A 14,934-nucleotide genomic window follows, 5' to 3' on the forward strand; every position below is an offset into this window, starting at 1 on the left:
CTTGATACTTTTGCTTTCGAAACGACCGCAAAGACGTCGTTCGGCTGACCGATTCCTCGGCCACGATACGTCGCTTTTCCCGTGTAAATCGGATTCTCGTCAACGTGGCATCGTCGAGCATTGCGTAACCAGCAACCGTGGACGCGTATGCTTACGTTTAACAGTGAGACGTTCAATTCGCGTTTTACGCCGTGAGCACCTCTGTACTCGTCGTCATCTACTCCACTGAGTCATTGTGCTTGTTGTTGTTCGGTGTCACGGCATCTTGCCTCCCGAGGAGCCGGGGGTCACTCTTCCAGAGCTGGAGGCCCCTTATTCTCACTACGGTCCCACGGGACTTACGGGTACGCTACTCGGCGTTAACGTCGTTCTGCCGGAACCTCGAGTAATTATTATGAACGCTGCGGTACGGTAATGCGGGGGAACGGATGTCGCGATTGAAATTTATAGGAATTTCGACATGATTCTCTCCGACTGTTCGTCAACTTCCTCCTGGCACATTTTTCAGAAACACGACACTGTGGTTGCACAGAAATTTGTATAATTCTTAGTCGCACGGTGTGATGTATGGAAAAGAGTTGAAAAGTTCGTTGACAAAGTCTTCTGTCTCCACGCAAGTGCCGATTGTACGGAAGCTTCTTTAAGCTACGCTTTAATATCGTCATCCACTAAAGGTATGGACTGCAGGTGTAAAGGGTAATGGTAAAATAATGACGCGGAATCAAGGCGTCGCGTCGTCGTAAAGACTGCAGAACAAGAAACGCGTTTGACGATGATGCTCGTGCAGCATCGGAGTGTCTATAAACTTACTGGCGAAGTGAGTTACACTCGAGGAAGTATTATACATGGGTACGTACATATACATATATATATATATAAGCTAGTAATTAATAAAACACATTGTTAAATCTCCCCGAGTCTCAGCTGCAGCTTCTTGAAGGGTTTTGCACGTCGCGTACCCGTCAAAAGACGACAACGTGCATCGCAGCATATGGAACAGTATCTCCTCTTCCCTAATTTCTTCGTGACTCGAAATCCATTCACGGGTCGATTCCTTCGCTGATCCTTGATGAGGACCACGCGACGAAGAAGAAGAAGAGGTTGGAAATAGCCGGAACGACGGGAACCTAGAGAAGCGGATCTTGCAGCCGAGTCGCGAGTAAACGAGAACGATGGTTCTCACCCTTGAAATCTATAAAGACTCGAGTCTCATGGTCGGTAGTTCTGACCAAATACAGCTTTATACGTGTCTCGCCCCTCTCGCGTCCCGGAGTGAAACTTTTTGCGTATTCCACGGGACGAGGACAGCGAAGTCCTCGTCGTCCGAAGGTCGCCGACCGTCGACTCGTCGCCCTCCGCGACCCGTCCGTTTCCTAACCAAATTCCTAGCCTCAAAGGACGAGAGAATCCGGAATTTTTCCAACGACATTTGAAAGGAATTCGGAAACCGGCTGAATATGATACAGCCGCGAGATTTGACCCGATCTCTCGTACTCGCTAGGATTTTTATCACCCGCGGTCCGGGCTGAACAACCAATTTTATCGACTTTTCGTGCGGCAGATGCTCACACGTAATATACACAGTACAGACGACGTCGTTGAAATCTCGATTCTTCAAAACGTATACACTTCGCTCGCTAGTCCTGTGGGATCGAGATTCGAAAGTTGGTCTATACAGGGTCGTCGGTATTAATAGTCGTTAAATTTTCTTCAAATAACTCAAATGCCTCTCAGCCACGCGGCACGACGACGTCGGCGCTGTGTCTATAAAGTGTCAGGAATACACACACGCTGTATACATAGGTACACACGTACACGCGCGTGCAAACGCGAAGGGTGTCAACTTGATTTCTCCACACTGTCCTCCAAAGTCATCCGATACGCTTCGATTTTCAGGCAATCGTGACTCGCGACATATGCTGGGCGCCAAAATAAATTGGCCGATCACTGCCGCCGGCTGATTTACGAAAAATGCAGCGGACTTGGGTAGGCGTGAGGACGATTCCAAGGTTCAGGTCGGGCAAAGGCAGCGCGCAGAGACGAGTACCAACCTACCTACCTTCGTACAGGCAGTCGTGTAACCCTAAGGTACCTTCTTACCTCCGCTGGGAGTTTATCTCGTCCGTTCTTGCGGGCTGCTGGAACGGCGCGCACGGGTACAAAGGAATTTTTATGAGTCTTGTTAGACTCGAGATAAGTTTAAGTGAATGTTCTTACCCCTATTTGTAAAAGTATCTACGTACGTGTATTGTTATCTTAAATGTTCTCGCGCCTTACGGCAGCGCGGCCGTGCTCCACTATGCGCGGGATAAAAACGAGAAGAAGAACGAAGAAGAACGAAAAAGACGAAGAACACTAATTTCGTTCGGTCATGTAGGGTACTATCGGTTCGCTCTAATTACACGGCAAGATCATAACCTTGCAGTATTTTCCGTAAGGTACGTTTGCTTGTTACATTTCTCATGACCGCACGACTTGTAAATCCTCGTTTCTCTTTCGACGAGATGTTGGCGAATAACCCTACGCCGCGAGTCGGTGAAGTTAAAGAATCATCGTCCTATCCTGTCATATTTTTACCAACCGCATCGTAGATCCTTGGTGCAGGATCTCGTGTAGAAGCAAACCAACGGGACTATCGGGACCGCCTATCTCGTGAATGTTGAAGAGGAGGCGGACGGAGATGATTTTTGCAGAAACTCTCTGCGGGCGTGTTATTATTATTAGTATTTTTCCTCATCTGCCGGTTAGAAATAACAGGTCCTACTGAGAACTGGGGACTTAAAACTGATGGCGCTAGGCGCCCGGAGCCCGAGCGGCGAAACGAAAGAGAATCGAGGATCCAGGACCTTCGAAGCCGAACGCAAAGGAGAAACCCTCGAAAGATTGAGAGGCGTGAAATGCGCTTAGCAAATCTCTTCACTGTACAGGTTACCGGCAAACCCGGGGATTTTAGCATGGGGACAAAAAAAAAAAAAAAAACGCGTATACTCTTACCTGCAGGGTTCTCCAAATTTTCCTCATTCCTCGGACTCTAGGGTCGTGCTTCTCTTCCTGGGATCGGTGAAGTAAGAGCAGGGCGATAATAAATCGAATTCCGAATGACCTGCCAACCTCCCGAATCTTCTGCAAAAACTGGAACAACAAAAAACAAAAAAAAATAGTAGATATTACATGAGAAATAATTCGACGTGCTGGACAAAATTTTATTAAGCCCTGAATATGCGATCGTCTGCAAGAAGTAACAACTACCGGTCTAGGTTAAATTAGATAAGTTGTACCTTATACCGGTAGAGAGGAGCAGAAATGACCGTTTGTTGAAAATAACATAATAGATTCGCGAGTATTGAAACGGCAGAGTTATTCTGTTGCCGAGAGCAACGAGACGCATGAATGCTGATGATTCATAAATATGTATTGGAGGATATACCGAGAGGGGTAATCGCTCAATTCATTGTAGGAAGGATAAGTAATCACCTATATCAAAGAGTGCGCGTGAGGCGTGGTTCGGTTTTTATGTTAATTGGAAAGTGGCGCGCTCTGCGTGTCCGTGCATCGTCTCGCGATGAAAATATTCAAGGAAAGAGGCAGGGCAGGGTACGATCCTTGATCTAATGACACTCCGTGCAGCGTACGACGTGCAATTTGTCAATTACTTCGATCTACAACTTTGACCACATACGGATGCTCGAAAACCGCAACGCGTACCGTCGTCGACAGCTTCGACAATTTAGCCATTCGTTAGGTTCAAGTGATCGGAACGTTTCCCTACAAATTGGTTAAACTCCGCGATGCTGTCTTGTAGGTACATGGTCGGTGCTGCAGTGGTTGGAAAAATGAGAGAATCTGAATATTTTTTTTTTTCGAAACCACAGCGGGTTCGAAAGCTGATCACGATCGGAACACTGGAATTCAGATTTCAGTATCACTACACGATGAGACATGATACGTTTGAAGAATATGAAATGTCCCGCTGAGTACGGATGAGAAAAACCAGGATTAAAATGTAAAAAGATAAGCAGGAAAACAAAAATTAGAGGGATGGACTTGGGCGAGGGGAAGACGAGCAAGGTACTTATTTCGAATCGAGGTGGTGGGTGTAACCGACGTGCATCTTGACCTACGCAGCGTGGTCCTGACCTGGCCTATACGGGCCTCGTCTCTATCAGAGAGGTTACCGCGCGTCAGCAATCGGGATGACTTTAGTTATTAATCGTGAGCCGTAGAGAGACAGAGAGAGACGAAGAGGGAAAAAAGGCTCAAGAACGGCGGCGAGGAACGCGCCTAGCTCGAAGGCTAACGACGAGAAGAGTTTTTGGTTTGTATCGCGCGCGTCTGTTTGAGATGCAGTCAGGTTATTCGGTGAGAAATCTGGTTCTCGAACGCTCTCTTGGAACGCCTCGACTTCGACGCGTTGTCTTTCCAGAGATGTCACCGCACCCCCCGACACGAGGATTCTCTCTCCTCCTCGTTCCTCTCCTCTACCTCTCTTTGGATTGCACTGGCGAATGCAGGCGGGAAGAAGGAGAAACCGACTGACTGATACCTTGGCACGTTCGGTGCTTGAAGGAAAGATGGAGCAGCAGGTAAAACCGAAGTACAGTGATACGTTGTTTCGGTAACCACCGCGTTCATCGGGCTTTCGACAGAGCAATTTCAGAAAGATTCGCAGATCCGCTAACACGGTTATCAAAGTGTTCCTACGGATTTCTCGTAGCAGGTACAACGTCGGGATTAAAAATTGTTGAAGCTTCTACAGGGCGTCGAGATTGAATAAAAAGAGGGCAGAGAGCCGAGAACTATGAAGAGATGTTTCACCGCAGCGTCGTGATAAAGCGCGATATTTGATGCCTTATTAAAGGTCTCAAAGGTCCGATTTATTACACACCGAAGCGCCGGTGCTGAGATGAGAGAACGCAATGCGCTATACGCCCAACTAAACTCTATCCGTACGCACCTACACGCGCACAATGCGCCGGGAGGATAATCATCTCAGAATTCTTCTCAACGTATCGGTCGAAGGGGCGTCAAAGGACCACCATCCAGATAGGGATGAGACAGGCCGCGCTTTCGTAATGAGAAAACTTCCCAATCACATGCATAGTTCGAGGATATAGTGGAAGTCAGGGCCAGTCGCTGCCGGCGAGGAGTGAATAAGAACTCCTTTCCTGTTCCTTCGTTTCTTTCGGTTTCGGCTTCAGGGTTACCTCGGGATTCAAAGGATCCTTTCGCCTGGGGGTTTCACTTTTGCTTTTCCTCCTTTAGTCCTAGATGCTTGTATTCGCGAAGGGTAGAAAGAATCTCGATATACGCTGCGAGAAGAAAAAGAGCAGATTTTTGTTCAAAACTGCAGGAAAAGAGGAAGACGTCAGGTTTTTTGGTAAAAACAAAAAAAAAAAAAAAGAATACTCACGTCAACTATATTTGTCACTATAAATATAGCAGATTTTACTTTGCACGCATCGGTTTTCACGGTTTCTAGAATAAATTCTCCATCTCGCGAAGTATATTTTATAAAAAAACAAAAACCTAACGTGTTCCTCTTTTCCTGCAGTTTTTTAGTAAAATCTGCTCTCTCATTTTCTTCTTACCGAACACTCCTTCGAAAATACGCAGCGGGATGTTTCCCACTTTGCGAAGCACGCCCGAGAACGCGGCTCGGTAAATAATTCGAAAACTCAGCGTACCCGGCGTCTAAAACAAGGAATAATTAATTTGGCCTTTGGCCACGCGGCGTCTGATCCCCGCAGCGGCAGATAAGTCTGAACGCCCGCATGATTAAGGAGAGCACGACCGGAGCACTGGATCCCCAGAAGATGCGGTTCCTCGCGGCGAAACTCATACGCGGCATTAAATACACCCACATATCCAGGGTAACGCGGCACCGGCACGTATAACCAGAGACCCGCGTGCGAACGGCGAAATTTTGGCGTTTCGTTCTCCTCGCGTGCGGGGACAACGAGAATCGTTCGCAGACCACACACGCCAGGGTTTCGACGTTTCCTCGCATTGCCGCACTCGATTATTATACAGCGAGGAAATTTTGATACGTAGAAATGCGGGCGCATTAAAAGCTCCTCCGAGTCTCACCGGGATCACGTTTGAACGAACATACGTCATATTTATACCCTGTGCAGGGAGCGCAGCCTGCAGCTTGCTTCTCTTCCCAGAATTACTTCCTCGACCCCGCATACGTGCAGCCGACGTTGTGGGGATGAGGATGGCCGGTATAAGGTACACTCGCAACACTCGCATCTCCGCGTGCTGTTTATCTTACACACGCCGGTGCGCATTCGCGTATCTTTGTCGCGCACACACGCGCGTTTCTGCCGCCTTCGCCGAGTTTAACCGGGCGTGCGTGTGGGACACAAGACGCACACTCGCTTCGACGTCTGCAGTGCCGTCTGCCGTCCTCCTTCCAGCCGCGCTGCAGTCGGAGAATGCGAAATTCTTGACCCACCCACCTGCGTTGGATACCTGCGTTATTCTGCGATATTTGGTGGTACGCGATCCTCGGCGGTCGTTCACCGTCCAACCGAGTAGCAGCGCCGTGTGACGTAACTAATTGTTTCTTGAGGTCGTTCGGTCCACTCGTCGCGATTTATGCAGATTAGATTATCCCGGAAATTCGTGATTCGTTCGCAAGTTTACGCTGCGTGTAATTACACGTACGCACGTGTATCGCGTTCGAGCGCGGTGTGCGATGCAAGTTTATCGAAACAAGTCGATCCGACTCGACGGATTTATCCTCTCATTGAGATATAACCGAGCGAGCGAAAGATGACGACGATGGTAAAGCGTTGACCTCACCCCGGATGCCGAAGACTGCAGGAGTCCACGTTCCCAGAGGATGAATGTTTTGAACAGGCTCTCTTTTCCACTTGATAAATCTATTCTCCGTACGTCCTGAAGTGATACGGTAAGCTGGGTAAAAATAGTCAAGGTACCTTACGTGCCCTGGAAGCGAGTAGCTGCTGCGGCAAAGATTACTCGAATGAATCCTGACCGCGGTGAAGTATAGGATACCTTAACTCGACAATGGGGGTAATTTGTCAGTGTTTAAAATTCGCTTTGACTTCGTACGTTTCCACGCAAGGTTCCACGCGAGTACACAGGCTACGTCCACCCTTTTGCCGCGCGGCGAACCTTTTATCGACTTCGATGTGGGTCGCGGAGTCAAGAGGTGCAACGCTGAACGTATCGGCTTCTTTACTTGCTGAGAATTCTTCCAGTACAATATTGTATACCTACGTCTACGTACGTGCACCGGTAACAACGCGCTTGTGTGACGTTAGGAAATATGCGCTTCTCGCGCAAGCGGCCGGGATTCGCTTACAACGCGCATTGTTTCACGTTGACTCTACCAAGACCACGTACCACTACGCCTGCATATATTTCCCCGCGAAGTTCCTCGTGGAGAGAGAGAGAGAGAAAAAAAACAAAAAATTAAGTAAAATAAAATGCGTGCACATGTAATAACACCGTAGTCCGCAGGCAGGTATCACTCGCGTTATACGTACACCGCAGCTCTCACCTCACATACCATCGGTCCCGTCTCGCATCGAGTGATACACTTACACCGCAGATCAACAATCTGATCGTATTTCAATACCCGTCAGCTACCGCGTCAAATACCCTTTTTTGGTTTGTTTTTTTTCACCTGCATTTTTATCCTCGTACCCATTTTTGTTCATTTGTTTATTTACTTTTTCACCACGACGGTTTTTAGGGGCTTGACATGTTGGGACGGAAGAAAGGATTGGATCACACCGCACAGGATACTCGAGATATGTATTTCGAGTACTAAAAAAACGAACGTATGTATTTATTTATTTTTTTTTCTTTGCAAAATCGCTCTTCGGGCCTTCGAAAGGAAAGCCTCCTCGTTTCCCGAAGAGAAAATAAAATTTCAGTCCAAACGTAAACGCGTAATTTTCGAAACGAGGCCAGTGTGGTCGGAGCACTGAAAAGATGTGTAAATATAATAACTAGGAGAGAAAAATAGGCTTCCTATATCAGAATGGGTCGACCTGAGCGTGTAATTATCATGCACGTTTTACACCGCAGAGTCCTTTTCCGACGCCCAGATAAAACTCCGAACGTTGTGTGATTACGTTGTTGCAAGCGTTTACAGATTAATAGGTTAGTCCACCGGAGCAGGAAGTGGTCACCATCCGTCACAGGAACGTCAAATTTCTAATTGCCTCACTTTCCGCGACTATTTAGCACTGACTTGCTGTAAATTTTATCACAATAATTTTGTATCACCGTAATTATACGAGACTTATGCCTTGTGCCTGCGGTAATTTAATTTCTCAGCATGTTCGATCATATATCCGATATAAACGATTATTTTCCTCTTACGGTATTTATACGTTACAACGCGAATGCAAGAGTGTAACTTATTCTGATAAAATTGTGAAAAAATGTTGCCGAATGATGAGAAATTTATCCAAGTGACCTAATTCCAGACTTTAGTAAGCAATTCTCGGCGTTATAATTATGTAAGTACACTTATGTGTAAAATATCCACTTGTATATCTGTAACGACTTCCTGCCAGCGACTGCGGCAGCAGCAGAAATTTAGATAAGCATAATCAAACGTCGAAAAAACCGCAACATAATCGTGTGGTGAATTAATCGGCAACTAGAGACATAACGCAAAGGTCCACCGGGAGATTTAGAAATTCTCTGGTCCGAAATAAACCGCTAGGGAGAAGTTATAAACTTTGTCGTGTGTGTATATATATATAGGAATCAAAGAACCGCGTGTACCGTAATTGTATATAATAAAAACGGAGATGTTTTTTCCTTCGTCTCATCTTCTGAAATTTTTGGACATCGAGGAAAATTTAAACTTGACGCATTATCCATCCAGCTAATACGGTAGCTCAATTGAATAACGTTGAATATTTTCAGCGTGGTTTGTAACGCAACTTTTGTCTCTTTTACCTTTACGCGGGCACTCGTGTACCTAATATGTAACACACGATACACCAGAGTGTGAAACACGCTTGGTTTTGCGTACCTGTAAAAGTGCATACTGACCAGCGTGGTTCTACGAATTCAAACTTACAACCGGACGTGGCGAATTTGACAATATTTATATTACGTTATAGCATATACGTTTGTGCCCGCACGCGGAGCAGCATGTGCAAATCTTCAGGTCACGATTTCGACTTGTATTATTATACATACACATGCCGTTACCGCTACATGTAATGGCAGCGGAGTTGCCGTTGAATACATGCGTCCAGATCCACGTTCGCGCTATGCACAGCTGTCGTAATTAATCGGACGAAATTTTAATTCCGACAATTATTCACGCATTTTTTACGCATCGTTCCTCCAGCCTTGTCGTTTGACTAATTTCGCCCAATTATGCCTGATTTTTCACACGAGTATGGTGATTTTTTTCAAAGCGTATAATAAATAAATAATACACCAGTCGAGGCTCGCCAATTAATTCGTCGAAAACTTGGACGTTTTGTATATTTATTTCAAAGTATTTCCCCCCTCCGGTCACGTTCGTTAATATCTATGCACTTGCGGTTCATTGTCTGAGATTTCTTTGCACGATAAAATTTCGTGAAACTTCGCTGCACGCTATATGTAATATTGAAGGTAAATATATCTGGACTGGAGTCTTGTGTCCACGGTGTTTTTACGCATGTGCGTATTTGTTGTGCATATTATGGTTCTACTACTATACGTATTATAATGTAACGCGGGAGAGAATTTGTATGTATGATGTACGCTAGCGGTGGGCGGTGACGTAATATCCGGCGTGTCGTTTTTCGCGGCGAGTGTAGTTATAATCGCCTGTTGCAGAAACGACGACGGGACGAAATCCTTCTACGCCCACACAACGTATCTCAAATTCACGGGTAGGTACGTTTCCTTCCCCCCTTTGTTCCGCTGCTATTTAGGCTTTGTTACATTGTACATTAACACAGTACACCTCTTTGCTTTCAAGTGTATTTAATAAAAGATGAAAAAGAAAGATACAAATAATAAAAAAAGAAATAACGGCGTAATCGAAGGGCATATCGTAATATGCAAGCAATTGGAATCAAATAACTGCAAGTGCGAGTTAAAAAGAAATAATAATCAAGTGGAATCTAAACAAACGAAAGAAATTGTGTCATACGACTCAAGATTGATAGAAATGACAAATAATAGCAGAAAACAAAATTACACTGTTAAAAATTCTTGTGCGAATTCACCATAAATTTTATAATTTACAACACCGTTTGGCAAATGAAAATACACAGTGATTCGCGTAGCTGTACCGAGTTTGTAAATTTGGAAGCTGACTTCGTGAATCGAGAACTCTTTCGTACATTTAAATGTGCAGTAAATTCGCAATAATTTTTGACAACGAAGAACAAAAAAACTAACAAGAAAAAAAAAGCCCCGGGAATAAGAGGGAGGTTGCAAGTTCGCCCTTGTTGCGTAATGGCGGAGGAGGACACGCGTTGCGTGGAGGAAGCAACGCGGCTAGATGAGCGGGTAACAGGAAGGGAGGTTCATTCATAAACGCGAAGCGAGGCGTCAATGGATGCGCCTTGGGTGGGAGTCGATGGGACGGGGCAGCATCCCGACTCACGCTTGACAGAATGCACCGCATAGCACACCGGCAGGCTGCAGCGCTGCAGCGAGAGGAGAGAGAGAGAGAGAGAGAGAGAGAGGGAGAGGGACGGAATACCGGCTCTCTGCCTCTGACATTCTGACCGTATCTCCTCCTCTCGAAGAATTTCTCAGCCCTACCCAGGAAGGCGCCCCGCGGTGGTACCTTTCTTTTTTCCCCCCTTCTTTGTGTATGTATTTGGATATATAATGTATGCGCTGGCCGGTTATCGCGTCCACTTTCACGCCCGATATCTTATCATTCCTGTACCAATCGGACCAATTTTCATCTCAATTTCCACTTCCGAATTGGAGGAAAGCAAAAAGGAAGGAAAGAGACGAACGGTACGAGGATAAGAGGGGTTCCAGTATCGAAGATAGATAATGTTTGGTACGGTTATACTGCGAGATCGTCGCGGGTGGGGTATAATTTTTATAAAATTGTAGAGAAAACTATTTTTTACAAATTTCCTGATACGGATTGTTTTTTTTTTCTTCCATATCGATAAACTCGGTATAAAGTTTACTCGCAATTTCGGAAAAGTCGTCGCAGCTTATAATTATCATTAATAGAAATTAATGTAAAAGTGCCAATACTCGGTTAAAAAAATATCCTTAAACACATTAATTTTGTCAATTTTTTTTTTTCGCAATTGCGAGGAAATGCAAAGAAAAGAAGGAAGAAGTTGGGGAGGAAAACGAAAATGCAGGTTAGTTCTGTCGGGTGGTGAGTTACTGAGTATTGCTGTGTATATAATATATATATACACGTACAGGAGATTCCGAGAAGATGCTTCTAGTTGGTAAATTAGACCCTAGAAGAAGAAGAAGAAGAAGAAGAAGAAGAAGAAGAAGAAGGAGAAGAAGGAAGAGGAAGAAGAGGGAGGAGGAGAAGAATGTTAATTGGTAAGCGCGGGCTCCCCCGGCATAGAGGTCATTTTCACCTGTCAGGCTTTGAAAGAATTAACGCTGGAGTGAAATCATTTCTGTTATAGACGTAAAGTATAGAATTATCCTATGGTTAAGGGGTGTTTCGAGTGATGAATACCCCTCGAACACGCCACTTACTTATACTATTAGTCAGCTGAATCGAGTTGCGCTCTGTATAACCATCGTATAATCTGTTATTTATACGTAGAAATTGAACGAATCGAAGACAGGCTGTTTTGTCAAGTAGGTAAGTGGACAATTTTCGAGTTTGAGAATAGAAAAGAATGCATACCCAAAGACAAACGGAAAATAAAGGAAAAAGAGAAGAAAAATAAATATCACGTAAAAGTTGAGAGCAATTTTTCTGATTCGTTAATAACAAGACGAGGCCTGATGGGAGAAAAAAAACTGAGGGATCGAGTGAAAAAGTTTCCTCAAAGTTTAATAAAAACCTAGCCGCACGTAGGTATTTAAGATGGTCGTAAACCATCGCACGTACACAACGAGAAATTTTTCTCCTCGTTCTTCTTCTCTACGCCTGGAATACAAGCCTGTATGCAATATACATATGGACATATTATTGAAAGAAAAATATAAGAAAATGAGCTCGAGACATGATTTCAGTCTAAGTAAGCCTCTGGACACGTGTTCCTTATCCCCTGTACAGTGTATAATATCTCTTCGCGTTGGTCTTCTCGCCGGCATTGGTCGCCGGCCCGATGCACATGCCAGCTAGTATTTTATGCTCGATCCTCTTCTGCATATCCCGTGTCTCCTTCTCTCTCCTTCTATCAATAGAAGCGCGGCGCAAGACTGCGGGGGACAGACCAAACGGCGATATAAAAAATTAGAAAACGAGAAGGGAACGAAGAAACAGCAGCCGTGAAAAAAGAAGTAGAAGCAAACGGAGTGACATTTTTTTAACATTACAATGTGTAACATTGAAGAATAAAAAGTAAGAGAAAGAAAATAAACTTTCCTCCGTTAGGTTAATGCATATCGTGTTGCACTTTCTCTCGTTAAAACACGTTTGTAAACTGGCGCATTTTCACGTATTGTTACGACATATGTAACGCGATGCGCTGTACGTACGGATAATGTACCCTATATATGCACACGTTTATTATCCGAGTATATTTCCGCTTATCGCGCAAACTCAGACGCGGCGCCCAGACCCAATTTTATCTGCAGACCCTCTCGTAGGTGTGAACGGAGTCAATGCAGGTGGGATACAGCCGGCCGCAAGAACCCCTCAACGAAGCGAACGGGATTTCGAGTTACAATCGGTGCGGAATGCGGCGTTGGATATCGGGATTAGATAAACGGAGGCGAGGCGAAAGAATCGGTCCGACAACTTTGCAAGCGCAGCGCGCGCGGTTCCATCACTTTCAAATTCAAACTTATCAATTTTTCGCGCGAGTCCTGCAACTGGCTGGAGTCGAATGACGTAACGCCGAGACGCAGCGCCGCCGGCGGAAATCGACGGTACTAGTCACAAGTCGTGAGATATTCCACAACGTTTCTGATACAACCTCGCGTTATCAGGCGTCGAATTATCTGCGTGTATGATCTTACGTGCGGGTCCAGAAATATGCGGGACCGTGAGATTCTGGTTTCATGCAATTATTCGCAAACGCATATTAGGTACAGACAGGTGGTGTAAGATAACTTGGACATATTTTGGTCAACCTCGCGACGAGAGTAACGATCGTAAAAGTGAATGACGTATCGATTGTTGGATGAATCGTATTTGTACGTGTGTACAAAAGTGTGGTAGGTGGTTTTACCAGTTTGCGGAAATAGATCGATGCTCGTTGTCGCAACGAGACATCAGTTTCTTGGAAATGTTTTTCTTCTTACACAGCATGGTTTCAATTACGCGTTTAATAAATATCAAATTTCCCCGATCTTTGCAACGATTTATAATCCTTCGAGTTGGCAAAATGCTGGACTAGATGAAAAAATGATGCCGGCCTGTGATAAAATCTTACGTCACTGCAAATGACAAAATTCCCTACATAAATATACAAGTCCACCAACGGAACGTTAATCAATGGTAGATAAAGAAAAAAAAAAAAAGAAGAAAAGAAAAGAAGTCTTCGTTGATACAGATATATCTACTCATATACACCGCGAATGATGACAAACGGTGCAGAAGGCTTACAGGTATGTTATCGATATTAGATACGTGATTAGTGTAGAACGATAAGAAGTGGCATAATTAAATTTCAACGAAAGAATGCCGATGCGTTCACATTTGCTTCTTGTCATTAATCATAATACATGATGCAGGGGGTTAGGCGTATCTAGTTGAAGAAATCTATACAGTTAAGCTCATGCGTCATAACCTGCGTTGTAAATCGTTAGCTGCTAGCAATTATACCCACGGTTGATAATATATACACGTTTGCATTTCGGAGTTGGCACACTCTCAAAGATGCAATGATTGTGGAGAGATTTCAAAGGTATGTCTGTACGTATGTATAGTATGTATACGTATGCACGCTTATTATCACGCTAGAATCGTGTGACTCGTGAAATGATTAGGTAACAAGAAATTGGTTCAAGGCAATTGCGCAATCGTTGGCCAACAGACGAAATTCTCGTATTCATTCGACGAGCGTCTACTTCAGTTTTCGGCTTTTCCTAATTTTTTCTGCCAACCTTACGTGGCTATTTACCGGAATAAATAGCTGCGATTGTGAACTCACTTTACATTGAGTCTCGACGAAAGTTGAAATTTCAAATTTTGCAAATTATAGCGTTAACTTTACATAACTACAATTTTTCTCTCAATAGAAGCTTTCAGAAATCGCTGAGTCGAAGACGAATGAATCCAAGGATCAGCATTTATCGTCTACAAATGCATGGAAGTAATCGAGACAATCCTTGTAATATACGTTGATATGTAAGGGTCACGTATGCATAAGAAACAGAATTCTTCGGTTGTACAGTCTACATATATGTGCTTTGTAAACGGCCACAGTCATACGTAATAATTGCGGCGGGTCGTGAACTTCATCTATGATCCAATGATCCTCAGTTTCATTCGCGATTGCGTATCATTAACCGATTTCCTGTTTACATACGTGGGTACGTGCGTTATATGTATACGATATTTTCACTATGATAAAATTAGCTGGAAAGCGACAAGCGCGTGCCTATCGCATAACGATTTTCGACGAAAGTCTAGATAACTTGTGCTAATCGTTACACATATGTAAAATACGTATATGCTCGATACATAATAAGTATAAATATGCGCACTTAGCAGTTAAGACAGCTTCGAATCGATTAAGCTTGTACATGAAATAAATCGAGCGCAACTTTCCGCTTAATTGAATACCAACAGATCGTGTAAGCATATATCTATGTGAG

The 14,934-nt window shown here is 44.4% G+C and overlaps 1 protein-coding gene across 2 annotated transcripts in view; it reads right to left on the reverse strand.

The window, feature by feature from the left end:
- LOC107219547 (G1/S-specific cyclin-D2) overlaps positions 1-14,934 on the reverse strand; it is a 121,728-nt gene that overhangs the window by 28,932 nt on the left and 77,862 nt on the right. The window contains exon 4 of one of the 2 annotated variants that reach the window (XM_046742730.1): positions 2,995-3,132. In XM_046742730.1, the coding sequence (XP_046598686.1) occupies positions 2,995-3,021 (27 nt within the window). In that variant the 5' untranslated portion in view covers positions 3,022-3,132. Of the gene's footprint in view, positions 1-2,994; positions 3,133-14,934 lie in introns of those variants that run through there. The other variant, XM_046742729.1, reaches the window with a different exon arrangement.

The sequence above is a fragment of the Neodiprion lecontei genome, chromosome 6 (genome assembly GCF_021901455.1).
Source record: "Neodiprion lecontei isolate iyNeoLeco1 chromosome 6, iyNeoLeco1.1, whole genome shotgun sequence".
In the NCBI taxonomy this organism is placed as follows: Eukaryota; Metazoa; Arthropoda; class Insecta; order Hymenoptera; family Diprionidae; genus Neodiprion; species Neodiprion lecontei.